General features: G+C 41.0%; 1 protein-coding gene across 4 annotated transcripts in view; it reads right to left on the bottom strand.

The window, feature by feature from the left end:
• Nucleotides 1-27,813, bottom strand: part of GRM1 (glutamate metabotropic receptor 1) — a 178,375-nt gene that overhangs the window by 32,144 nt on the left and 118,418 nt on the right. For all 4 annotated transcript variants that reach the window (XM_081854322.1, XM_081854320.1, XM_081854323.1 and 1 more), the window contains 4 exons: nt 20,801-21,036; nt 8,493-8,739; nt 2,446-2,614; nt 664-790 (listed from right to left, as the gene is read on the bottom strand). In XM_081854322.1, the coding sequence (XP_081710448.1) occupies nt 664-790; nt 2,446-2,614; nt 8,493-8,739; nt 20,801-21,036 (779 nt within the window). The remainder of the gene's footprint in view (nt 1-663; nt 791-2,445; nt 2,615-8,492; nt 8,740-20,800; nt 21,037-27,813) is intronic.

The raw sequence follows: 27,813 nt of genomic DNA, 5'->3' as shown, positions 1-27,813 counted from the left end.
AGACATGTGGTGATAAACTATTGTAAATATACCTGCTGTTTTAGATTCTTTAAAATATACAACATTTCCAAGCATTTGGAACAAGCTTGAGTTAATGACCTGGAGGCCATCTTTAAGGGGAAAAAATGCCTAAAGACCCTTGATTTATTTGCCACTTTTAATTCAACATTTTCAGAGTGGTTTACAATACCTGATACACACACACACACACACACCAAACAGAAAAAGGCCATGCTGGAAACAATAATAGCAGGGGATAAATACATGGAAGTAAGATGTGGGAAAATAAAAAGTTCTGTGCCTAGCAGATCAAAGGCAGTAGACGAGCTTCTAAGAAAAAAGGTTACATGAGAGAGGTACCACAGCTCTCTTCTCCATTGATCCCCACCTTAAATAGATGGCATGGGCACCCAGAGAAGGGCCTCTGAGGAAGATCTCAGTATATAACAGAGGCGTGCACCAGCCACAAGATTTCAATTCCTGACATCTCCAGGAATGGAGCATCCCTCCCTGAAACCCTGGAGAGCAATTCCCAGTTAGTGTCAACAATAGTGTGGCTCAATGGCCACACACACACACACACACACACACACAAACACACACACACGACATTTCCCCTTTCCCCTTTGTACTTAAGCACACTCTCCCTCTCAGTTGCAATACCTGTAAGTTCTGTGTTGGGCCACCATCCCAGATCACAAGCTTTGCATGTGAACTCATCCTGCACAAACTCATTTTCCTTACAAGCTGTGCAGATCCAGCAGCAGCTCACTTCTCCCTTCCTTATAACCTGCAATAAAACCCCCCAAAAACAATGGAAAATGTTATTTAAAAATATATTAAATGGCATCTCGATTTCACTACAGTAATATAATGTGTAGTGCAGTGAAACACAGCCTTGGGAAATAGTGATAACCGAATCTTTCAACTTGTATTCATGTCTCAACTTGCTTGGTCTAAATTAATTTTTTACAAGTACAAATTCTCATTTGTACTTTCCAACACTCTTTCTCGTCTCCCACTCCACAAGCTAGCAAACAAATAAACCCAGAAACTACAATGGATACAGATTCAGTGCATAAGATCACATGGTTTGCATGCAGGGGTTCCCAAGGTCAGTCCTTGACATCTCTATGTAAAAGAATCCTTAGTTGCAGCAGGGAAGAAGTAGATAACCTTTGTCTAAAAACAACTCTCCATGTAAATACTGAACTAAATTAGTGATGGAGAACTTGTGGCTCTTTAGATCTTTTTGGACTTCACTAACCTTTAAAACAGAAGGGTTTTTAAAAATTTATTCCCAGTCCCCTTTTAAAGGAACATTTTGCTCCTTCAAGCTAACTTTATACATGCAATATATTCTCATTAATACCTCCTTTTATGCCACATGAGCATGGTGGATGGTGAATTGCCTTTAGTGAGATACAAACTGAGTTGGTAGGTAGGTATTTTGCATGCCGTTCAAAACTGCTTGTGAGGTAGGAGCACAGATCCCACCCAAGGAATCTGCTGTTACATTTTACAACTTGCTAATATGCTGGGTATTGATTTGGTTCAGTAACGTTTACATCGCATATTGTACACATAATGCGGTCTGCCCCATTAAGGAAAGTCAGTTGAGGAAGAAACCAAAGTTCTAATTATACAAACTAAAGCCAGGTTTCATGTACAAGGTCAATAGGTTTTTCATGTATCCAAAGGGACAAGCATTTGTTAGAAGTTTAAAGAGAGAATGATAGTGAAAGGAATTAATGTCACAGTGGCAGGATGATACCTAGGAAACAAGCTGAAACTTGGATCCAGCCTCTCTTTCCAAGAGTGGAAGCGAGAGATGACTTCTTATCACTCTTGCTTCAGACCCTCACACCCTCCAAAGATATGCTCAGGAGGGCTGGGTCACCATGGGAGGGTGGGGAGGGCATAGAATGGTAAGTAGGAAGGGACTCTGAGAGTCATCTAGTCCAACCCTCTGCAATGCAAGAATCTCAGCTAAAGCATCCATGACAGATCGCCATCCAACCTCTGCTTTAAATCCTCCAACAAAGGAGAGGCTAATACTAATACTACTACTACTACTACTAATAATAATAATAAGGCTGTTCACATGGTTCCTGGAAGCAGAGCAAATTTTTGCAAAGAGATGCAGATTTACTGAAATGTTATGTGAATCTTATTTATTTATGGCACTCTGTGTCAAGGGGGGCATGTCCCGCAGGTTGGTTTAATCTGGCCCCCGGGACAGTTTATTTCCTGGGGTAAAATCCTTAAAAAAAAAGCTCAACAACTCCAACCCTAAAAAAAGCCTTTTGGTCGGCCCCTATGGCCCTTCACTTCATCAAATCTGGCCCTCTTTGAAAAAAGTTTGGACACCACTGATCTTAACAGTAACTCCCCCACCCGCCGCACAATAGAGATACCTCAGATGAGCAAGCACTGGCAACATACCTTAATTTGACCCTTCAAACAGGGGTCACTACACACCGACCGGACCATTCCACTTTTGTTCATCTGAATCCTATTGTCATCAATATTCAACACCCCTTCGTGCCAAGTCCCAATATAAACATAATCATAATGGTTAGCTTCTATGTGCTGTAGGTTCATGATGTCATACCTGGGGGACAAGAGCAGAGTGCGGAAGTCAAATTAAACATTTCTAGGCGGACCAGAGTCTCTTTTTCCTGTTCTGGTCAGCTTCTAAATGGAAGACTTCTTCCAATTAACTTCTTTCAGTTCATGCTCTTCATGTGAAACCAAATCTTTAGAAGTGAGTGTTTTGGCCACGGCTTCCCTTCAGTTTGTCAGGATCAAGTCAGGGCAATGAAATAATTGGCTGGTCCCAGAGCCAGCACAACTCTAAAGATAAGCTAGGCAACTACTTGGGGTACCAAAATTCCAGGGCACCTGCCTGTTAATGTAAATTTATCGAAGAAAGAACCACCGTCTTGCTGGTACTTTTGGCTTTAGCAGCATGGCGATCCCATCCTGTGTCGGTGATTGTCTGTGTTTCATTTAAATTAAGTAATATAAAGCACAATCATGCAATGCTGAGTTATTGAAATAAAAATGGAAATAAGGAAATAATTGCGTGTATGATTTTAATTTTAAGACAGAAAAAAAGCTTGGTGGTTATTTATTTGTATTATTATTGTTACTTTTCCACATTAATGTGTTCAAAGCAGCTCACAAGACTAGAACAGAAATGCAAATTAAAAGCACCATTACAAGAAACCAACTCTAGGATGGATTCACTGCAATCAAACAAACTGTAGTTCATTTCAATAATACTAGTATTATAAATTCACTACAAAAGTCCTTAACACATAGTATCAGATGATGTTATTTATACAGGGAGAAGGTTTCTGACTGAATGTGTTTTAACAGTGTCTGAAGAAATCTCTGTAGTCTTTTTAGCAGTGTCTGAAAGGGAAGAGTAAGGAAGAACTGCTGCGGTGTGGTCACCAGGGGTTTGAACTATCAGTGGCTCTCCAACACTCATGGGGCATGGCATTAGTTTTATCAGTCTCCATTTGTAATCTTTGTATGCAACAGCCACTAAAATTCCATTGGCCCTTCAAACTGTACCTCCCCATTTTGCCTGTGAATGAGGCAAGTCCCAAGTTGAAAGAAGTGGTTCTGTCATTGATAAGATAAGTCTGATGGCTCAGGGACCATTCTTTTCTTTTCTTTTCCTGGCACCTTCTCTCAGGGCACAGACGGATCCTTTTAAAGTGATCTGGCAGATGAGCCACCTGTCTTTGTTAAACCTGTGGAGGCCCAACCCGTGTTCTCATTGACTTACGGGGGCTTCTTATGATGTGCTCTGAGAATCCTTGACATAAATTAATCACAGGGTTGTGTTTAATAATGGATGGAAGGCGGCTCTGCAAGCATCTCATGAACATTTAGTTATCCAAGTGGAAAATCTGCTGTTCGCCTGCTCATGGGAGGTAGGCTATGTTTGCAGAAGACCAAAACAAAGTCAGCCTACATGCTTCCAAAGGCTTTTCATCCTCTGCCCACGCTCCTTGCCCACCGCATACCAGCACTACATTGTAAGGAGTCGTTTGCTGCCACCACGATATGCTGTTTTTTCTCCTTACAGGGAAAAGGGATTGTGCAAAAGGGAAGATTGACAGCAGTAATTTCAAGGTGGGGGAGAAAGAAGTAGGAGTAAAAGGAGCAGAGGAAGGAGGAGGCGGAATCACCACTGAGTCTAGACAGACAAGCCGGTTGTTGAGATAGAGAAGAAAAGATGGTTGTGGGTGGCAAGCAGAGGAGTGTTTTGATCAAGATTCAGGGACAGGAGAAAGAAGCAGCTAGAAACCCTTTACTTTGCTTAGAAATTGCAAGAGACGGGCTTCTTTCGGGGCAGCTGCTTGGTCTGTTTAGCTGGTGGCTTTAGACTCAGGCAAAGGCATTTTCTCCCTTGAGTGTCACAACCATACAGATGCGGAGAAAAACTGTACAGAAAAGCCAGACAGGTGCTTGTGTCCTGAATAGTAATGAGGGGCAGGCAAATCAAACGGATTCTGAAGAGCAGAAGGACAGTGCCCCAATCTTTTTCTCCCCTTGAGGTTGAAACAAGATAACTCCTGTCTCACATTTCTGCAAGTCAATTGTAAACTGTATTTTCGGAAGATTTCATGTCCCAAAGTTCCAAGGGCATCTTACTTCAGTTTCCGTATGCTTAGATGTAAATATTTCAAGTAATTTTTTCTGAGCTTTCCCCCAGTTTGCTAGGGGCTCTTAAAACAACAGGGAATGTGGGAAACTATGGTTTCTGCAAACCATAGCTAGTTATCAAACCAAACTAGACCCTGGTTTGATACCATGGTTTGCTACCAGACCGCAGTTTGCATTATGAAACAAGGCACAGTTTGTTATAAAATGCAAACTCCTGTGGTCAAAAAAGAGGAAATGTATCATTAAAAGAAGGTTAGCAAAACAGGGCACAGAGATGCACAAAATTTGCATAAGCTGATTTATAGTGTTGCATGCCATCCCAATCTCTGAATGGTGTGAGATTCCAGGAGTTCCAGGCACTTAGTCAGGGTTTGTGTTTCCTTGTGCTTTGAAACGTTCTGTTTCTCTCTCTAGCTTGCTGCTTTCCTTCTAGATCACTTCACTGCTACTTCTGCTCCAAACTCTGTCCTTTTCTGTTGAGGGAGTGGACCCCACACATTTGCTAACTTACACTGAGCCCCTTAAACCTCATCACCTCACCAGGAAACTAGCTTGGCTATTTCCCAGAATTAGAACATTTTATTAGTTTTTAACACGTGCTAGATCCAGGGATTATGGGGTCTGGCACCCCTGCCCCCCAAACTCATAACACTATGTATAGATACAAATTTGGAAAGAATTGCTATAATTTAAATAGAAATACAAAAATCTCATCATGGCAAGGAAGACTTTAGACCAGTGCAGTTGTTCAGTGTGTTGCACAGTTGTCAACTGTTGTGTGGCATCTTCAAGGCACCTGCTCTCCCATCTTACAGTTCTTGATCTAAGACTAGACAGCTCTTAAACTAGAGGATGACTTCAAATAGAGGCCTGCCTTCTTAAGTGTTGGTGTTGACTTTTAAAGCCCTAAGCGGCCTCGGTCCAGTATACTTGAAGGAGCGTCTCCACCCCCATCGTTCTGCCCAGACACTGAGGTCCAGTGCCGAGGGCCTTCTGGCGGTTCCCTCTCTGCGAGAAGCCAAGTTACAGGGAACCAGGCAGAGGGCCTTCTCGGTAGTGGCACCCGCCCTGTGGAACACCCTACCAGCAGATGTCAAAGAGAAAAACAACTACCAGACTTTTAGAAGACATCTGAAGGCAGCCCTGTTTAGGGAAGCTTTTAATGTAACAGACCAGTGTATTTTAATATTTTGTTGGAAGCCGCCCAGAGTGGCTGGGGAAACCCAGCCAGATGGGCGGGGTAATAATAATAATAATAATAATAATAATAATAATAATAATAATAATAGAAGGCTATTCTCATTAAAGCAGGATGCATTACCACCCTGGGCAGCACACAAACCTGATGCACGCTGTCATGACAACATGGTTTCTTACATCTGTAATGTCACCTTACAATCTTGTGCTTGTCCTATTGAGTTCAGTGGGGCTTAGTCTGCAGCCTTAATCACACGCCCACTGTTGACTGAACCTAATTCTAATGTTCTACTTTTGAGCATATAGCAGACACAAAAACCTGACGAGAATTTGCATTGTGTTTTGATGAAGTACAGATAGATGGCCAGTCAAACCTGTGGCCTCTAATCTGTCCATAAAATGCCAGCTATTTATCACACTTAGCCAGATGCTCAAAAAGCCTCCCAGTTTTGGAAACCCCAGGCTGCATAAACATCATTTATCTTTTTTTCCAGAAACCAGTTATCTTCTGTGAAGGAACATTAGATTAGCCTGTTTTGATGCGCTAGCGAAGGACTCAGGGCTATTTATGTCTCACCTGAAGAATTTCCCCCTTTAATATTTGTTATAGATCTTTACTATGGCTAACACCAGCTCACAAGATCTGCAGGGATATATTCACTTAATATTTCTTAAGTACATAGTTTGCAGTTAGTGCAGAATGCAGCTGCACGATTGCTAAAAGGAATGAGACTGTGTCAGCATAGAACAGCTGTGCTCAGGTATAAACACTGGTTGCCAATTTGCTACCGGGCTAATTTCAAGGTGTTACTATTAGTATATAAAGTCCTTAACAATTTGGGACCAGTTTACCTGTGAGATCACCTTACCCCATAATATGTCTGCTCAACCACTTTGATGTGCAGAACTGCCACTATTACAGGTGCCACCCAATACCAGTTCCTAATTTGTGTGGCAGCATCTATACTCTGGGAACCTGCCTAGTGACATCAGGTAAGTGCCTTCACTGCACTGTTTTCAGCACCTGCTAATCTGTTTTTAGTTTATTGCTGTTTTTACTTTAATTTTTTTGAATATTTTAAATAGTTGTTTTTACAGCATGCTAGTTGGGACAGATGGGATTTGTAGTCCAAAACATCTGTATTGGGGCTGGTTAGCAAATGCTGTGCTGGAGTACTGGATATTGTATATGAATCATGTTTTGGAACAGAACTTTGCTTTCTATCATTAATTTGATATACACAGTATGCAAAAAATAAAAACATTTATACGATCTGACACTCTACAGAATTTATTTAAGTTGTGGCTCGTAATTAGATCCATCAAAGAAGTCAATTGTGAAATAATCAGCAAAGCATAAAATGTTCTTGATATGTATTCTTTCATTTTATTTTGTTCCTGCCTTGATACTTACTGAATATATTTGTATAGAAACACGGTCAAATATAAAGGCCTCTGCTATTTCGTCAATGAAGAAAATAAATGTAATTAAGAATTCTTCATATAAAAATGAGTGATTCTTTGTGAATAAACTTATATGGAATGCATTCTTGCTCAGCTTTGCACACCTTATATTAAGCCTTCGAGTCCACCAGAGGTTTCTTACACAAGTGGTGTTTGCTCATTTTTTTTATAGGTGTTACCTTTTTGTTGTATTACGTTGCAATGCTGTAGTAAAATGTGTGAATTTGAAGCTTAATAGCATAACAGTATTTTCATATAACTGAGCTTTAAACCTCTACTGCAGGTAATTAACATAAAAACATTCTTATAAAAAAAAGTAAGAAAATGAATTATTTTCCCCCAACAGCTCTTTACATGAAACTTTTTTTGTTGTTTTGTTTTTGCTTCATTGGAACCTGTGCCATACCTTCTTTATTGGTGCCTAACGCTATCATAACCTATCCATTCTTAAGGAAATCAGCCCTGAGTGCTCACTGGAAGGACAGATCATGAAGCTGAGACTACAATACTTTGGCCACCTCATGAGAAGAGAAGACTCCCTGGAAAAGACCCTGATGTTGGGAAAGATGGAGGGCACAAGGAGAAGGGGATGACAGAGGACGAGATGGTTGGATAGTGTTCTCGAAGCTACCAGCATGAGTTTCACCAAACTGCGGGAGGCAGTGGAAGACAGGAGTGCCTGGCGTGCTCTGGTCCATGGGGTCACAAAGGGTCGGACACGACTAAACAACTAAACAACTACACAACTACAACTACAACTACAACTACAACTACAACTACAACTACAACTACAACTACAACTACTACAACTATGCTATCATATGAAGGAAGGAACTCAATGGCCTTTTGTTGATTAACATGGTGGTTGGGTAAGTTGCTCCCCCTTACTGGTACTATTCATCTGCTGTACTATATAGCAGAGATAGAGTACCTGCGGTCCTCCAGATGTTGCTGAACTACAACTCCCATTATCCCTGGCGATTGGCCATGCTGCTTAGGGCTTATGGGAGTTGAAGTAGAGTAGCAACTAGAGGAGCACAGGGCCCCCCTCCCCATCCCTGATTTACAGTGTTAAATGTATCAGCTTCTTGCTTCAATTGTACAAGCTAGGATTATTAACAAGGCAAGACGCCATAGTTGCTTACCTTCCGGGAGCATCTCCATTCTCATCAATTCGAACTTCCTCTCCTGAAACGCCGATGAATGAAGAATTGAGCAGAAAATCCAAGAGTTTGCTTCCATCAATGGGCTTCATGGCATCGCACAGTCCAATGTGTCCTGGGCAAAGGGCATGATGCATACTTTGGAGGCCATGAGCCATAGCATAGATGGCATTGATAACAAATCCCATTTTACTGTCCTGGACATAGTTTTCTTCCAAACTTTCATTGCCTATAAGTTAAAGATATTGCATAGGATGAAATTTAAACATGCAAAAATACGAGACCTTATTTATATATAAACATTGATTTTTTTTTTTTTAAGGGAACCTGTGAAGGAAGTTCAGTGCACACCCACATGCTGCTTCCCACTTCTAAATTACTCCCTCAAAAAGTGACTGCCCTTTTCTTCTTTTTAAAAGGGTCTGGGAGTCTGTTATTCCCATTTGTATATAATGCACTGTTAGCCTCTCCTGCATCTCCTTTTTTCACTATTCTCCTATGATAAGATGTCCCCATACATATCACTGAAAGGAAGACATACGATCCCAAAAAAAGACTGGTATGTTCACTTTCAGTGCTTCTGTGCCATTCTCAAAGCCTCCCTCATGTATTGGAGGGGGTCCACAATTGTGCCGTATGCCAGAAGAGATAAATCCAAAACGTCAGCTTTCTTTCTTTAATCCTTCACGGGACAGCTCTTTATCTCTCTGTTTTCACGCAACAGAAAATATGACAATTCTATTATGATCCTTACGAGCCTATTATGCAAAGTTGTCTTCTCTGCTTGCACCTATGGCTTAGTATCAAGTACACCATCATCCCCAATAGCATCAAAGTGTTGTTTTCATTATGTGTGGCATCTGTGTGCTCCTCCACCACATTCTGAGGAAAAATATGTATCAATGTCTAGTGGTAGCAATGTAAATATCTGAAAGTTTTGTGTTTTGTGCGAAAAGAAAGAAAGAAGGTATTTGAAATTTCTTAATATTTAGGCAAAAGGACCAAGTGATCAAACAGCACACTTAGGCTCTCCTTAGTCATATCTTGAGCAAGGTGGGTGATTACTGCCTTCCCCTAGGTTGCTCTCAAACACAGGTAAATTTGACAAAAACTATGTTCTCCATTCAACAGCCATGCTCACAGCCTAACATTTCTGATATCTCAGAATGGAGCACTGTTACTTGTATGTCAATCACAATGAATTTCAGTGCAATGGCATCACCTCCATAGCTGCTCAAATATTGCTCCAGGAAAAGTATAAAGCTTCTTTACAGAACAGTGCAAGCAAAGCATCTCCCAGCGGAATAGGTATCAGTTGCATGTTATGTTAACATGCTAACAAGCAATGGCAGATAACCCACAGCCCAGTGGTGTACATTGGCTGTGGATTATCTGCCATTGCTTTCTGTGGACTCCCAAGACCCATCCCCATATGTTATTTTTTAAAAGAAATAAATTTATTAGTATTATTATTATTTTAGTGTTGGTATGGGTCTTCCACTGTGGTGTCATTGGCCAGAGGGTTTTTGGGTTTTTTTGCTCTGCAGGCTCCCCATTTTGATTTGTGTCTGTGTGACAACTCCCCTCTCAATTTATCATTTTGTAACAACATAATAAACTTCAACTGTGCGCCACAATAACCCTTGGCTTGAGTAAGGTTAGGCCCCTCTGTTCTAAAGCAAAGCCATATGTGTAGAAGTTTTAAAGCATTTCTGAAGTAACATTGGAGGAATCACATGGAACTGACACTCAACTGTTTCAAATTGAGATGTCAGAACCTTTCCTTTTTACATTACAAAGGAGGTTAATTGAAAACATTAATTAATCAATGTGTTCTATTGCTACTGTAGAGATTAAACTGTCCCAGATCTATTCACACTGTGCTATTGATTGAGGCTGTGAAGATAGTGGTGGTTATTGATTGCAACACAACCTTCAATTTCCCCCCTAAAAAGTTGTTTTGGCTAGCTAATAACAGCTGCAACAACCAGAGAGGTGGTGGTGCAAAACATGGGCTGCTAACAGCAAGCAAGGCAACCTGTGTCTGAATTACTTGCATTTACAGAGTTGGAAGAGACCATGGGGATCATCTAGTCAAACCCTCCCTCACAATGCAGGATTTGCAATGCAAGTTGCATCTGTAGCGTCCCTGATGGATAGCCACCCAGTCTATGCATAAATACTGCAAACAAGGAAGAGTCCACCACCTCCTGAGTCAATCTGTTCCACTGTTGAACTGCTCTCACCACTGGGAAGTTTCTAGTGATACTTAGCTGAAAGGAATTTTCTGGACAGATCTGGAATACTTCATTTGGCAGCAGTGTCTGGGCAAATGTATGACAGCCCAATAGGCAGTACTGTTTTGGCCAAAAAAAGCTCAGCAACTTTTCTGTCTGGATTTTCACTGTTTGAAATATGGCAACCCTATCAAAGGTCCACCTAGTCTAGCACTCGGTTCTCACAGTGGCCAACCAGATGCCCGTGGGAAGTCTGTGTAATCTCTACTCATTGGTTCTAGTCCTGTCCTTGGAGAAAACAGGGAACCAGCCCATCTTCTCCAGACCGTATTCGAGTCTTTGTGAATGATAACAATCACTGTAGTTATGGACACAAAGATCTAGAGCAGGGCTGTGAGACTCCCACTCCCAACAGCCCAGCCACAATGGCCAGTGGTCAGGGATCATGGAAGTTGTAATTCAGCAATGTCTGGAGGTGTACCAGCCTTGAGTTTAACTCTCAATCCAGCACTGCGATGCAAATGAACTGTTTAGCTTTAGCTAAACACTGCAGCTAATGGGTAAGAACAGCACAGTCAAAGCATATCTGTACTAGGCTAAGTCTGTTATTTATATAAAGCATTAGAAAATTAAATTCTAATTAACTTCCCTTCTATGTTCATTTGCTACAGAACTACTACTTACTTTTTATGACCAGTAAACATGACTGCTGGTAGGGATTAATTGCTGGAACAAGTGACTTTCCCTTGAAAGAACATGCCACTTTTTAAAAAGAAACATGAGGGCTCAACTCATTAATATATGTAATAATAAAGTGTGAATTAGTTTCCCATTCTTTTGGGAGCATTGGACGACAAATTTCATTACATTAGAGCTGAAGAAATTATGTTAGCCATGCATGAGAGTCAGAATTATTCAGATGTATTTAACCTATACAATGAAGCCTTTCTGGAGTAGAACCACCATTCAAAGTTCTGGTTGTGCGTACACAACTTTCTTTGTATTATTACTATTAATTTTAACTAGTTTTTCATATATAATATCATACAATATATACAATTCTCTATATAAAGCTTAATATAGCTATAGCAACTGATCAAGCATACTCAGCTCACTAACATTTTACTCCTAATTTATTCAAATCTTTCTATAAAGGTACGTGGTGTTTTGACCCACATTAATGCATGCCTAATTTTATTGTGCTCTCCATACTACGACAGATAGTGTTTTTACTACAAGTCAACTCCATGCTTCAAAGTACTTGATAATGAGGCATGGCAGGAAACTCAGCGTCCTTTCATTGGAATGTGATTCCTGGATGCCCTACATAGCATTCAAAAGTAGGGGTTTATTTCTAAATAAATACAGGAAAATACCAGTTCTGTGATGATATTATTGTTTAGCATTTTTTCTACTTTGTGCCTATGCAAACACTATGTAATCTTTGTGATCGCATGTAACCTTAAACCATTTTTTAACACAACACATACAACCAATCCCCTCTCCCCCTGTGCAGCTGATTTCATTTTCATTTCACAGAGTCTCAGTTTGACACTACATAGTTACTAGAGACTGTGTTTTATCACGAACTCTGGTTAACTAAAAAAGCCAGCTTCCTAACTCGTGGTTTCAGTTTGGCTTGTTTTGAAATGTGTGGTAGTTGGTGCCGTCTGAATGGCTCCTCCACACGTTGGGATGACATCCAAACAGAGCTAAGCTGTGTTGTTACCAAGATATCTTATTACTCTCTAAATAAAATGATTAACAGATTGTTACTGCAACTGAAACACTATGGCCAGTGGACAGGCAAATGTATGTAGACTTTTGGATTCTGTAGCCAGAGGTTAAATCATTGTTCAGCCATGAGGTCAGTGGTGGTCCTGGCAGCTTCAGTTGTTCCCCATCTGGTATCAGACTAGTTTATGGAGCTACTGGGGTGGGGGGACGGGACAAAACAGTGGAAAATACTGTATATAGAAAATATTGTATACATTGTAAAAGAAAAAGAAAAAAAGATCCTTGGGTACCAGATGCATATAAAAAGAGAAATTATTTGAAATTATTATATCATGCCACACCAATCTCTGAGTGGTGTGAGATTCCAGGGTTTCCAGGCATTTACTCAGGGTTCATGTTTCCTTTTGGAATGAGGCACAGCAGAGATTGTGGTGCCTTTATGCTATATGGTTTTTTTTACACATATATACAACCTGAGTCTACGATGGAGGGGTTCACAGCATTAGCACTCCAAAAGGGTCTTGTTTCTTTCATAGTCTCAGAAATCAAACATGGCTCTTTCTCTCTCTCCAGCTCTCAACTCAGGCTTTTTCTTTCTACCATTTGCCATCTCGCACAGAACCTCCTTTCTTTTGTTTTCTGAATGGGCCATCACCCAGGCAATCACCTCAACACAGGAACCCATTGTGGCTTATATTTTAACACTTCCTAGATCTAGGGGTTAAAAGGATCTTGCATATAGCCTACTTTCCTCACCCAACTCATAACATTATAATGTGTTTTCAGTGCTAGGAAGCTGTTTGCTTGGCATACTACAGACTTAAACAAAATCAGTGCTCCCTGCCACATGCTGAGTCAAGCTCCTTTTTAGCTGGAATACAATAAACTTCACCTTTCTGCAAGCAGCAATTGGAATTAAAATACATCATACAAGCACTTTGAGGAGGTCTGAAATGCATTAAGCATCTGGGAGCTTGAAGGGCACCTGAAGCAATAATGAGTTCAAAAGGCTGCAGACGTCACATCCAAGACGTCACTAAATAAGAGTGGTTTCATTCCAGTGCTCTGAAGTATTACTTTATTTGTCAAGAAAACAGAGGCTTTGCCCACCCACCCATTCAAAGCCATTGACATAATTCAAGTTTGCCTTGTTAACGAGAGAGTAGAATCACAATAACTGTTAAAGGATCTGCATTCTAAATACTGAAAACAAAACTGCCCCATGTAATATAATAGTAGGTTATATATTGGATGTGGCTTGGGACAGTGCCTCAGTGCTAGCTTACTGGCAGTTGCTTGCCAGAAGAGGAAGACAAGGTGGTGGGGCCTATCATGCTCTTTCGGCACAACCTGCCTCACACATTTGTGTTAGGGAATCATTCTGACAGAAACAGATAGAAGTTTCTAGAAGGTTCCAGGTTCCATAACATTTGTGGCACTTTAAGCATGCCTATAAAAGGAGGAACGATCGGTTTCACTTTTGCCTGACACCTGATGGCAGATGGCAGACGTCTGACAAGGAGAGCTGCATCAGGACTGCTAATGAGATGATGGACTGTTCCTGTAATTATGCCATGCTGAAGAGACTGAAAGACTTTAACTGAAAGAATGCTGTTAATAGCTGTTTGCTTTAACAAATGTAAATACTTTGCTACCAGAATGCTTTTTATGACCGGTCAGGTAATAAATCTCTTGACTGTGATAGCAAGGCATCGTTGAGTGATTTATCACAGAATAACTCCAGTCTACTGTTCACTGGTTCCGAGGAAACGACAACTCTGTTAAAAGTTGGAAAGCGGTTTACCCAGGTGCCATCATACAAGTATCTGTGCAGCAAAAGTGTGATGAGCAGTGACCTGTTATAATAGTTTGTTGTGATGGGGGGGGGGGACTATGTACACGCCCCCCCCCACTTGAGCTCCTTGAAATGGGCTATATAAAAATAATACATTGTTATATTTTCTGAAGAGATAAAGAGACCTTGATTTTGAGTGTGAGGCCTTTAGGTCTGAAATCCTCATGCATATATACTATTATTTATTGTGATTTGTTATATAATACCCTGTACTTGATGTATTTTCAAGAAGTACCTTTAAAATCAAGCGCCTATATTGATTTAAAAGATTCAGTGGGTTTGGAATGCCACTTTACACCTGAATAGCAGAGCTATTGACATTTAAATAGCTTTGTCTGTATTACATATAATATAGAGTTAGGAAGCTCAACAATATTGCTTGGAAGATATTATACATTTACTAGTAGGAACCCTCAACAGCATATCTCCATCTGTCCCTAATAGGAATGCCCCTTTTTAGCACTACAGTAAGCCTGCAACAGCAGCCTTGTACTGCTGTTTGGGGCTTTCAATATTGGGGGATACCACACACACACATTTTTCTTTCTTTCTTAGATACATTCCTGAAACTTTCCCCTGCTGTGCTGTGCTGCAGGTTCTGGCCAAGCTCTCAGCCCCAAAACTATGTACTTTATTTCTCTACAGCAGTGGAGGAAAGTCTCTGGAGACTGGAAAAGGGTACCTGGGGTATTTTTCCTTTCGTCCCTTCTGAAAACTCCCTATAACATCTGCCAACACTTTTGACATCCTCTAGGATATTAAGGAAGACTGACAGGCCAGTACGCCCCTCCCTACTTTCCTCCCTATGAACCCTAAACATGCCATGTATTTACCCACAACCAAAGTTGAGCCAGAAGTTGTTAGAAAAGGTTTTTCTGAGAAAAATTCAAAAATCTCTCTCGCTCCTTTTCCGCTTTTCCACCTTCTTTTGTGGCTGCCACCTATTTCTACCTAAGTGCCCTGGAACAATGCTAGAGCCAACACAAATTAGGGGAGATGAGGGAGAAAGAGTCTGTGCCATGACTAATTGTTAGCCCCACTTCCAAGAAATTGGTGAATTTCTCCTTTACCTGAATTTGTCTAAAACAAATATTGTAAAATATGGAGAGGGGAAAATTTATACCCTCAGTGTTCCATGGAACACAGGAACCACTGAACTAAGGGTCATGTGTTCTTTTTTCTTTTAGTTTACAAACTTATGCATACCTTGAATATTACCTGCCTATGTATTTTATGTATTTATTTTATCATATACATCCTGCTGTTCAGTGGATGAGGTTTCTAGAGTGGGAGAAGTTTCAAGAGAGGGGAAGGAAAGGGACACCTTTCCCTCTTTCCAGCTCTTTTGAAACCTCCTGCTTTGCCATAAAGAACTGAGATTTAGGGAAGTTTCTGAAAAGGGGATGTTCAGTCTTCTAGCCCTTCATGGAAAGCCCATGGAAACACAGTCAAGTCCTTCTGAGGAGCCAATATATGGGAACCAGGAACATCATTCTTCCAGAAATGAGTATTAATTATCAATAAGAAGGGAATGTAAGTGGTAGGTGAGAGGACAGAAGTAAATTTTCCCCAATGGTTTAGATACCAGAGTATTTTCTATAGTGATGGGATATTTTGAAACAAGATGTAGTCCCACCATTTTATCTGCTGGCACAAACACTTTTAGGATTCTGAGCCACCTAATATGGAGAAGAATGTGTTGATTTTGTAGTTTCAATGAATTATGGCATAGCCTAAAGTTTCAATTCAAGCAACTATTCAAATCAGTTACTAATGCATTGTATTCAAATAATATGAACAGGAAACACTGCATGGACCTATAGTCCTTTTGAGTCCAGCCCACTTCAATTTACGTTTTCGTGTCTCAAGATTGAAAGAGATCCAGATACACACATTAATTACTGTATCTCAAATAGCATTCACAAAGGAGAAAGAACTAGATTTTGCCCACAAGAGGGAGCACATCATTCTTCTCTGCCATGAACTTTTGTTTCTTGCTCAGATACACAGCTGGAAAATTAGGGAAAGTAAAACATTCAACAATTTGGAATCCTTCAGCTGACACGAACATTGGTGTCACCAGGCTCTATTCAATGTTAAAATTAGAATGTCTCACTCTCAGTGGAAAAAACAGGCATCTTAATATTTATTCCACTTAATTTCCAAGGGATAATATTAGAAAAGGTGAAATTAATACCAAACCCTCAACCCAGTTAATGAAGCAAATTAGTTATCAAAAATTGAGGTAAGCAAAAATGAAGGTCAAGCTTGTATGGTAGCTATTGTAGAGGTTGACAGAAATGAGATTTCCTCATTCCTGAGGTAAAGGAGATGGAGGGAAACCGCTGCTGGGTTTCTTTCAGCAGTGTTGGACAGAAATGAGTCCACCTTCCTCACAGGTCTGTCACAAATCCTACATATTTGTTTGGAGAGACAATCCCTCATATGTTTGCCCCCACAGCATTAAAAAATGGAAAATAATAAAGGGGTGGCAGCCCTAAAATGCTGCCAGTAGTCCACTGGATGCCATTATCAAAAAATGGCACTACTCTCTTCATCAAATGCTGACATCAGCATCCATATACACATCTGAACACAGCAATGTGTGTTTTCCCTGCACATCTGCTTCATTAACACTTCCCACTTAATTACACAGTTATGCCATGGAACATGTAGAATACCGAGTTGAAGTAGGTATTACCAAATACTTGAAATTTAAACTCATCAACATTTCCAATGTTGAGTGCAACATTTTACCCTCCTGAATTTGAGCACATCATTATTATTTATGTATAAATATCTTAGGAGCCATCATCTGTTAAACGCATCGTGCTGTCTGCAAAATATTTCAGATATTCAATACTATTGTGTATATAGTTAAATATGAAATACTATTAAATATACTTTTGCAAGGTATCTGATAAAATGTATGGAGTCAGTAGTGTCATGCAAGAAACCTTTCATTCAACGTACTCAGGATTTCCTTTTTCTTTGGAAGCACTGTGAGGGTTTCTAAATAAGAAACCTCTGGCTAACTGGGTGAACAACCGCCTCACAAAGGTTAGCTCAATTTGAACTATCAGCTAGTAACACATCATGATTAAGCTATCACACTAGCTCTCTGTTGTGAGCTACCAGACAGAGAATTAGCCTTACTAGAGGCGTAGTAATGGAACCAGTTACAAGATCAGCACATAATTCAAACTATGGAATTTGCTGCCATAGAATGTAGTAATATCCACCAGTTTGGATGGCGTTAAAAGGATTTAGACAAATTCATGGAGGATAAGGCTGACAATGTCTAATAGTCATGATGAGTGTGTACTATTTCCAGTAACACCATTTGCTCTGAACACCAGTTGCTGCTTTTCCCAAGTGGGGAATATGCTTTTGCAGTCATGTTTACTTGCAGGCTTCCCATAGGCATCTGATTGGCCACTGTGAGGACAGGATATTGGACTAAATGGGCATGTGACCTGATCCAGCAGGCCTCTTTTTCTGTTCAGCCTCAGGGTTAATTCAGTTCTTCCATCTCTCTAGTCTGCACATAAAATCCCATTCTTTTCTGTTCCTGAGATCTCTGTTCCCTTGAGTGACTGTTCACATCATTCAACATGACGAGCTTGTTTAAGATCAAGACTGATGCTCTTAGACACAGGCAATGCAGACCTTAGCATGCAATCTGTTCCATGCTGTGTTTTGTCCTTAGCTTTGGTTAGCGCATTGGCACTTTCCAGTGGCGCTCAAGGGACACAGTGCCAACACAAGACTAATGCTAATTTCAAAGACGTGACAGAAAGCTGCAGGGTGGATAATGCAATCTCCTCCTGTATGGACCCACTTAATGTTGTTGTTTTAATGTGCCAGTAAACCAACCAGTAGCCACAGTACAGATTGCATACCAAGACACATTCCATAAGTCCAAAGCTGCAACTCCATTTTGCAAACAGCCACAAATCCCAAGGAAGCTTAAAATGAAGATCACATCTGCAGCCTGTGGGGCTGATCTGAAAGCGAAATCACATGGGGCACATCAGCCATGAGCGCTGTGTCATAAAGACATGGCCAGATATCTAGGCAGGTAAAGCTGGGCACATTAATTTGCTATCCCTGATCTTTAGTGTTGCATCTAGGCTTCTAACATAAAACCCCATATAGCACATATTAATTCCATCTCTTCTGATCAATAAGGGGTTAAAATTAGTGCTTAGAACAAAAATCAGCTGTGCTGGGCCTTTTCAGAGGAGCAAAAAAAAATAATAATGTACAAACACAGCATATTTCTGTGATTACTTTGAATAAAATAGGGGGGGGGGGAATCCCACACATTTACATTGCATTTCCTGTCTCTCACCAAAATATATTCCACCCCCCTCAATATATAGCATGGAATGCTTTTCAGAAATGATAAGAACAAGTTTATGGGAAATAGATCTATGAATCCCTCTTATTTCTAATCTTGAAGGGGAAAATAGTTTTACTGGTGTAAAAAAGGGTGCCACCACACACAAGAGGGAGGTGTCACCTAGACTCAGGGGACACCATGAGACTTGCAGAGAGTAAGGGTTTTAGAAAAAGGGTTTTAGAAAAAGAAAAAAGGAAAAACCTAAGGGGGGAAAAATCCCAAACAACCTCAAATAGCCCAGTGAAGGCTAAGTATGCACAGTGGGCTCAGAACACTGACAACACAACGGGGAAATGAGAAATCAGAGAAGAGAAATGGAGCAGCTGGAACCCTGAACAGGGAGAACTCCACACTTGTTGCACATCAATGGCTACTACCCATGATAGTTACGTGATGGGACAGAGTCAAAGGGTTTCTGTAAAGGGACAAAAAACAGGAGAGGTCCTTAATTCCTTGCCAGGAGTCCCAAGAAATCACTCCTGGAAAGAAACAGCATATTAAAGTAAAGAAAAGTGCCACCGTGATAGGGATGGGTGAATCTGTCCATTTCAGTTTCACTCCGCTTTCCATTTTCCCTTTCCCTCACAACTTTATTTCCATTTGCTGTATTTCTCCACAAGTCTGTGAATTTTTAAAACTCCTCATGAAAACTCACCAACATTTTAGTCCTTGTTATTTATCAGTTTGTTGGCATTTTAGTACTAATGTACACATTTTAATATGTGATTTTGCTGAGTACACCTGCACATTGTCCAAGCAATTTTTCTTAATACAGGGCATACAATGTCCCCTGAAAACCCAAATTATATATTTTTGAACAAGCTTTTTTATTTGCTCCTTCTGTCATTTCCACCCCCTCAGTATGGGGGCACTTGCTGGTTGGGGAGGACACCTATCCCAGTGGGTGAGAAGAGCTTTGGCCATTTGTCATGCAGAACAATCCTACTGGTGGTAATGGGGAGGGGGGAGACCTGGGGTGCCAAGCCCACTCTCCTAGAGATCATAGGATTGTCTCTAAATAATAACAGGGAGAGACTGCACCTCATTGGTAGAGCACATTCTTTGCATGCAAATGGTGCCAGTCAGGTTCAGTCTCCCTAATATCCAGGAAAGGCTAAGATAGATTCTCCTGTAAATTTCTGGAGTGCTGCAGCCAATCAGTATGGACAATATTAAGCTAGATAGATTACTGGTCTGCCTTGGCATAAAAAACAATTTATTCAGTTGGGAGTAGGGATAGCTCACCAGTTATATTATAACCTCACTGTCTTTTTGACATTTCACTGAAAGCAGGTTTTTGTTTGCTTTGCTTTCCCCATGTATGTAGCGGGCGTGTCCACTGGCTCTACTGCACAATTAATTTTAAAATGGCTCTTGCCTGCTTTCTGACTGCTTTAACAATGTGCACACAAACAGCAGGATAGATGCTCGAAGGCAGTTTCAGCACCATGTGCGAAAGTCTGAAAAAATGCCTCAGGCCTTGTCGGCAATCAAGCCAGGTTTTCACTCTATTCTCCTATTTTACCACCTGCAAATTCATTTTAGAATCAAACAAAAACTTCTGCTTTGCTGCGGCAGGAGAGAAAAACCAATTAAGAACCAGTTAAACAGAGCCAGAGGACATCTCAGGCAGCCTTCCCCCCAACATGCGGTGCTCTTCAGATGCAGCTGGATTACGGCTCCCATCAGCCCTGACCCTTAGGCCATGCAGGCTGGAACTGATGGAGACTGGAGTCTAACAACATATGCAGAGCACCACGATGGGGAAAGTCCGACCTAACACACCAGTTAGATATCCCATCATTGAACAATCACCTCTGGAGTGCCAGGGGCAGAGTTCCTCGGTTCATCAAGGAACAGTAGTAGCAAAGTCGAGATTGCCCCATGTTGACACAGCGTCTTGCCTACCACCCCACCATGATTTGATGGGGTTTCCTCCATGATTTCATGTAGGCTTTTACTGCAATGCACAAGCAGGAAAAAGAGAAGACACATGGGCAGGGCAGGGCAAGCTCTTGTTTGGAAATTAATAATAATAATATATGTATATATTTACCAGTGCAGTTCTTTTGAAAGTTGGGGTTCTCTAGAGGATGTCCTGGAATGCGACACTGGAACCTGTGCTGCCAAAATTCTGGGAACCAGGGATTGCGCGTGTTGGTTTCCAGCCGTATTTTCAAAAAATAGTCATCGAATGACACGACGTCCGGAGACTGCAGCTTGATTGTGATGCCCCCATTTGCTTCAGCTTCGTACCCTTCGATGACTTCGTCTCTATCTGCCCATCCATCACTTAAAAAAGGAAGGAAAAGCTATTAAGAGGGAGCCAAAAGGAGGAAGGAGAGCATGTCAAAAAGCATCTTGATCTTGTTGAAGCAGATGCCCCTTAGCAAATCAAAAGGTCATTTCAATATGATGTATTAGAGGAAACTATGAGAATATATGCTTCGTCTCCCACATCACCTCTATGTAATATAACTTTCTGTTATTTATCTGGCTTGGTACAGCACTCAAAATCACTTGCAGAAAATTAGACTTTATAGAGACGGTGGCTGATATACTTTCTGTAGCAGCCCTTTTGTAGCCAACAACACTCAAGAAGGGAGTGTTAACTAGTCTGCGGAAACTTCAAGATGTGCAGAAGTATTAAAGATAATGGTGGGAGTCCTAACTTGCTGCTTAAGTCGGAGCAGGGATGGAAGACACAGGGCAAGGGGCATAGAGTGGAGTATCCTGGAACAGGGCATGACTGGCTGTCTGGAATCCTGAACAGGAGCACTATACAATGCAACATTTTGTTGTCATCCCCGCTTGCAGTACTGCAAAATTTTATTCTCAAAGTTTCCAACTCCCAGGCCCAAAGAAGCTCTGGAGCTAAGTGAGGATTACCAGGTAAGATCCACCCTCTATTGTGTGGGCAGGTAATCCCTCCCCCTACCTGGCCTGGTTTCCCTGGCAACGCTTCCCCCAGGTGGGATTGGACAACTCACTGGGGTAGGCGGGGACCTCCAGGTATCCCACCTGAGGGAAGGCAAAGCCTATGCTGATGGGGCCACTCCAGATCCAGGGCTGCACGTGTCCACACAAAGGGCGCCCCCCGTTTTTAAGCGGGGAGCGGTCATTCTCAAAGTTTCCAACTCCCAGGCCCAAAGAAGTGCTCAGCTACATCCTTGCTAAAGGACACCAGTCCTTGTTCGCTTACACTGGTGGCCAGGGCATGTTTAAGCCCCATTCAAGGTAAAGGTTTTCATCTATAAAGCTGAACATGGCTTCAGACAAGCATAAGAACATAAGAAGCACCCTGCTGGATCAAATCAACAACCCATCTAGTCCAGCATCGTATTCCTCAAGTGGCCAACCAAACATCTATGGGAAGCCAACAAACAGGACATGAGCACAACAGTTCTCCCCCATTCATGTTCCCCAGAAACTAGTATTCAGAAGGATACTGCCTCTGATACTGGAGATAATATGCAATCCATAACTGTATTTATTAGATTCATACCCCACCTTTCCTCCAAGAAGCTCAAGGTGGCATATATGGTTCCCTCCCCCTTTTGATTTTATCATCACAGTATCACTGTTGGGGGGGTGTTAGGCTAAGAGACAATGACTGGCTATTGGTCACCCAATGTGTTTCATGGCTGTGTGTCTACTAATTTTGTGCTGGTTTAATCCTCCAAAAATTAGTCGAATCCCTATTTGAAGCCATCCAACTTGGCAGTCGTTACTACGTCTTGTGGTAGTGAATCCCATAGTTAACTATACTCTGTGTGAAGAAGGACTTCATGTGTCCTGAACCTTCCACCTTTCAGCTTCTTCACTTGTCTCTGAGTTCTAGAGTTGGGGGGGGGGTTCTCTGTCCACATCATGCATAATTTTACACACTTCTATAATGTCCCCTGTGATTTGCCTTTTCTCTAACTAAAGACTTTCCTCATAAGAGGAGCTGATCCAGCCCCATGATGCTTTTGGTTGCTCTTGTCTGCACCTTTTTTCCAGCTCTATAATAACCTTTCTGAGGATTCAAGCGCAACTCATGAAGGCGATGATCTAATTTAAACCAAACACAGTGGTACCTCGGGTTACAAACTTAATTCATTCCAGAGGTCCGTTCTTAACCCGAAACCATTCTTAACCTGAGCTGCACTTTCGCTAATGGGGCCTCCCGCTGCTACTGCGCCGCCGCCGCACGATTTCTGTTCTCACCCTGGGGCAAAGTTCACAACTTCGAGCAACTACTTCTGGGCTAGAGGAGTTTGTAACCCGAAGCATTCGTAACCTGAGGTACCACTGTAAGGACCAAGAAAAATCATCCATCTGCTATTCATACACAAACATGTTTTTCCAATAGGCAAATAATCCTTTGCCTCCTGTGATATTGTCAAGGCAAATTGGCTGTGCTAAAAACGAGAAAGAATTCTAAACCCTTCCAATACAGACGGACATATTTTTATTGGCGATATTTATTTGATAAGACCCACTTTAATGATTTTCAAATGAATCACTTGGGTGAGGAGCTTTTGACTTTGTAAAGGTTAGCTCATAAACTCTTTGGATCATAGTTTAGTGGTTTTCTCCAAATCTTTCTGTTGTCCCCCAGAGACTATTAGCTTGGAGTTTAATTTAAGTGCAAATGCAAGTCAGTCTGCATTTAATTTTTAATGTGTGTGGTCATGTCGCTAAAGAAACAGATTGTGTTGGCATCTTAGAAATGGCGGCATCCTTGTGGAATGTTACCAGCAACTCTTTCTGTCCCTTAAAGAGCTTAATCTGCTTGCTTCTCAAAGCAGCAGAGTGCTACAAAAATCAATGAGACTTACCATAAAGAATGTACAGCTGACCTAAGCTACAAGATAAGGAGTTAGTTGCAAGAATTGTTCCAGACACCCAGGAGACAAAATGTACATGGGTTCCATTGTAAGGGTCAATGTGCAACCTTAGAGTAAATCTGGTGTAAAAACAGATCAATGCAGGCAGAACTTCATGAAGATTTAACTAGTCTTTAAGCCCTAAGGGCATCTATGGTGATTCTCTCACTCTGCTTATAGTATGAACCTAATCAAAACTGCACTCAAGGAATTGGTGATTTCAAACCAATATTTAAAGAGGAAGCTTTCCAGGGCAGATCTATGGTCAAACCGTGTCTAGGTTGTTATTTACACTGCAAGCCCATGCAACCCTCTGCTCAAAGTAAGTCCGATTGCATTTGGTGGACCTTACTGTCTTTGCAAGTATACATAGAACTGCAGCCACATTCACGTATAAAAGCATTTGCATGCTGCTTTTCAAGCACAATAAAACAATTTAATACAAATTAAACCGTTTCATACATGAAAAACAGCAGCAGAATAAAAGACAGATTTCAAAAACTTAAGTGAACTAAAGATGTTTTAACAAAGAGTGGGCTGCTAAATCTTTCTAGGAAGTGAGTTCCACAATCTGGGAACTTGAACAGAAAAAAGCAAAGGAATTCAGGAGACCTTACTTGTTCTTTTAAAGCTATAGGGCTTTGCAGAGTGTCAATAGTTAAATAGTGTTTAAATTGCGGCCCTCACCAGCTAGCATAGCCAATGATCAGGGATGATGGGAGTTTTATTTATTTCAAAAAGATTCAGATACCACTTGATTGCTACTGACAGGTAATATAATTGATGTGTGTGACAAAATGGGCAGCCACACTCCACTCAGCTGCTGCCTATTTTTCTTTTGGGATGGCTCCTAATAGGGCACTTCACTGACCCCCCCCCCCACTACCTCTTCACCACCACTCATAATTTCCTTTTAAGTTCTCCTCTGAGTAGGCAGTCCCAATTTCACTGTCTTTTCCTAAAACTTTATGTAAAAACTTCTTTTTATTTGCTTTCTGCTTACTTTTTGGTAGGCAGTTGCTAGACATGAGAGGCTAGCAAGATGTGCTACCAAGGTATATTTTTGTGTTTTTGAAAATGGGAAAAATATAAAACATATAAAGCATCCCAAGGACTAAATAGTCCTAAAATTTATCTTAGAAACATGGTCTTTGGGATTAGCCCTCCTCAACTATCGTTTCTCAGTATCCTTCCTTCCTCCCTGCAACCATTTTTTTAAAAGTATTTCTAGTCTTGAATGCAAAGCTTTTAGCTCTGCCAATCAGATGCAAGATGCTCACAAAAATAGTACAGTCTACTCAGAAGTTAGCCATCCTGAGTTCACTGAGGCTTCATCCCAAGAAAGTGTGCAGAGGATTTCTGCCTAAAATATTTCCCCAGGAAAAATGGCGAGGGGGGGGGGGCTTCAAATGAAAAAAACCAAAACAAAGTCAGGGCTCAGTGATACAAGAACTGTTAAGCTATAATAATGAATTTTACCATTGGAGACTGGAGTCCCTTACCACCCCCTTCTGGTAAATCATTTCCCCACCAATAAAATATCAGTTTACAATCCTGAAATCTAAACAGTCAACCTAAAAAGACCTATTAAGATTAGCTGACATATTAATAAATAACTGCACACAAGCCACTAATCCACGTTTAAAACCTACCGAACTAGCTCGTTTTGTCATAGCGTAACCTTGTAGTTTTGCTCTGAATCTGGCAATTTGTGCAACAATTAAAAGTACTGATGCTCGGCGAGGGCGTTAAAAGTGTGAAGGCAGAGAGGTTGCTTGGAAGGGACGTGCGTGTGTGGGTGGAGAACCAGCAATCGCACTCCTCACTGTCATGAAGAAAGAGACAACCAACTGTTTTCATTGCTGTTTCACAGTGCGTTTGCCACAGTCAAAGTGGCTGCCAGTTTTCTACAAGCTGCACTTGTTTAGATGCCTCATGTTGTATAACAACAACAACAACAATGTATGCTTTTCACAGGCGATTTTTTTTTTTTTAATCCAATACAAAAAGAAATGGTGCAAACCTAAGGATTACTCCCTTTTGTTTTGGATTAGGCATAGCTTCCCACTGGCACCATTTCATTTCATAAAAATGAAGCCTGAAGGGGTTTTCCTTCTGTAGTGCGCTACTATGCACCAGCTGGTATTTCTGTTTGTTTCCACTGTTTGTACTGATATACCTGAAATTGAATACAATTATAGATACCTCCCAAGCCAGTGCTTGGGCCTCCATGCTTATTTGCCAAGTGTTGCCTTGGGGGCAAATTGGCAAGGCGTAACTGCCCTTTTCATCGACCTGCCCTCTGATTTAAAGAATTGCCAGGGTCTGTGCGAGCTTCTCATGATGCTGAGTTGGATTGTTTGGCTTCCTACTGGCTTCCTCTAAGCCAATACTCAGTGTAGAGGCTTGTACACCTCCCAGCAAAGCTTTTGCAGCATAAAGTTTAGGAAGGTTCGAGGTTGCAAGGAACTTAAACTTCCAGGCAACTCTAATATTTCAGATCTAGGGGCCAAATCTATATTATGTGCAGCTCTATAGGGACGTGGGTGATGCTGTGGTCTGATTCACTGAGCCTCTTGGGCTTGCCAATTGGAAGGTCGGCAGTTCAAATCCTCGTGACAGGGTGAGCTCCTGTTGCTCTGTCCCAGCTCCTGCCAACCTAGCAGTTCGAAAGCACACCGCTGCATGTAGATAAATAGGTACCACTGTGGCAGTAAGGTAAACAGTGTTTCTGTGCGCTCTGGTTTCTGTCACAGTGTTCCATTGCACCAGAAGCAGTTTAGTCATGCTGGCCATGTGACTCGGAAAGCTGTCTGTGGACAAATGCCAGCTCCCTCAGCCTGAAAGCGATATGAGCACAGCAATTCCATAGTCACCTTTGACTGGACTTAACCGTCCAGGGGTCCTTTATCCTTACCTTTACCTTATGTGAAGCTCTATGACAAAAAACCCCTGGCAGCTGCAGAGTAAGGGCCACATGCTGAGGAAAAGGGGGCGGGGAGGTGGAATAATTTAACACTTCCCCTCCACATCAATTTACTAACTTAAAAAACTTAATAGATGTGCATGTTGGCTGTGAGCACAGGTGACTGTTTTTGTATGTTTGCAGGTGCTTTTATATGTTATTTATTCATTTGCTTTTAAAAGTGTGTTGTTTTGCTGTAAATACTCAGAAATCAACATTGGATCTCTCATTCCAAAAGCAAGCATATGTTCATCAAGATACCCATAAACACCCATTTGCTCTTAGACAAATAGAATGAGAGATTTAAGTGTTGACTTCTGGTATTTACACAGATGATAATAAGAGCAAATACAGTCATATTATTGGTCCTGTTGTAAAACTGCAGGCAGAATTTTGCTCCATGAGTTGCATAGTTCTGAGAAAAGTCAGTCATATTTTAGTAGGATTTATGTTCCTTCAGAAAACCAAACCTAATATATTACAGTGATAGTGAATATGGCTCACTTGGCCCAGATACAGCATATAAATGGATGGTGTGTCTGAATCTGCATTCTTAGTACTATTAAATAGAAGTAGGGCACTGCCCTGGAAAAGTCACACTGAAATTAGCAATCAGTCAATGTGGCTGAAGGTGGCTGTGGTTTTAAATAATTCACCCATGAAGAAAATAGGCTCTCATGGGAAAATCAGCAACTTTCTATCCTAATTATTTTTAAAATGTAATAGATGTCTTTTTTTTGGGTTCAGATTAGTGAGCTTCAGTTTAAACACTATCAATATTTTAGGAACTAGTTAAGAATATTAATGTAATATTAACTTTTCCTTCTTTCTTTGTTTAAAAAACAATAGGGTCACTTAAACAAATGAAAATCCCTCTTCTTACAATTCTCATCTTTCCTATGCAAATATTGAGTTTGGGATCCAACCACAATCACTTGCAACTAGTTGAACATTAAAAAGGGGGAGGGGGACGACTGCTTCTTGATGAAGATACCTGCGCAATTCATAAGATTCCATGACCTTGCACCGTGCATATTTTGTAATTTTTAAGCATGCATGTAGATACTTTGTGATGAATGGAACCAGCATTCCTCTCCAACTGGTGGATGACAGGATTCCCTCATAAACAGATATTTCAGGGTCTCACTTCTTATACTTCCAACAGATATTTCACAAACCATGAAAAATATACGTTATGACTTGTAAGACTATGACAGTCTGTTTTGTAAATAC

Source organism: Podarcis erhardii (assembly GCF_964252035.2).
Source record: "Podarcis erhardii genome assembly, chromosome: 3".
Classification (NCBI taxonomy): Eukaryota; Metazoa; Chordata; class Lepidosauria; order Squamata; family Lacertidae; genus Podarcis; species Podarcis erhardii.
This window is presented reverse-complemented; position numbering and strand designations above follow the sequence as displayed.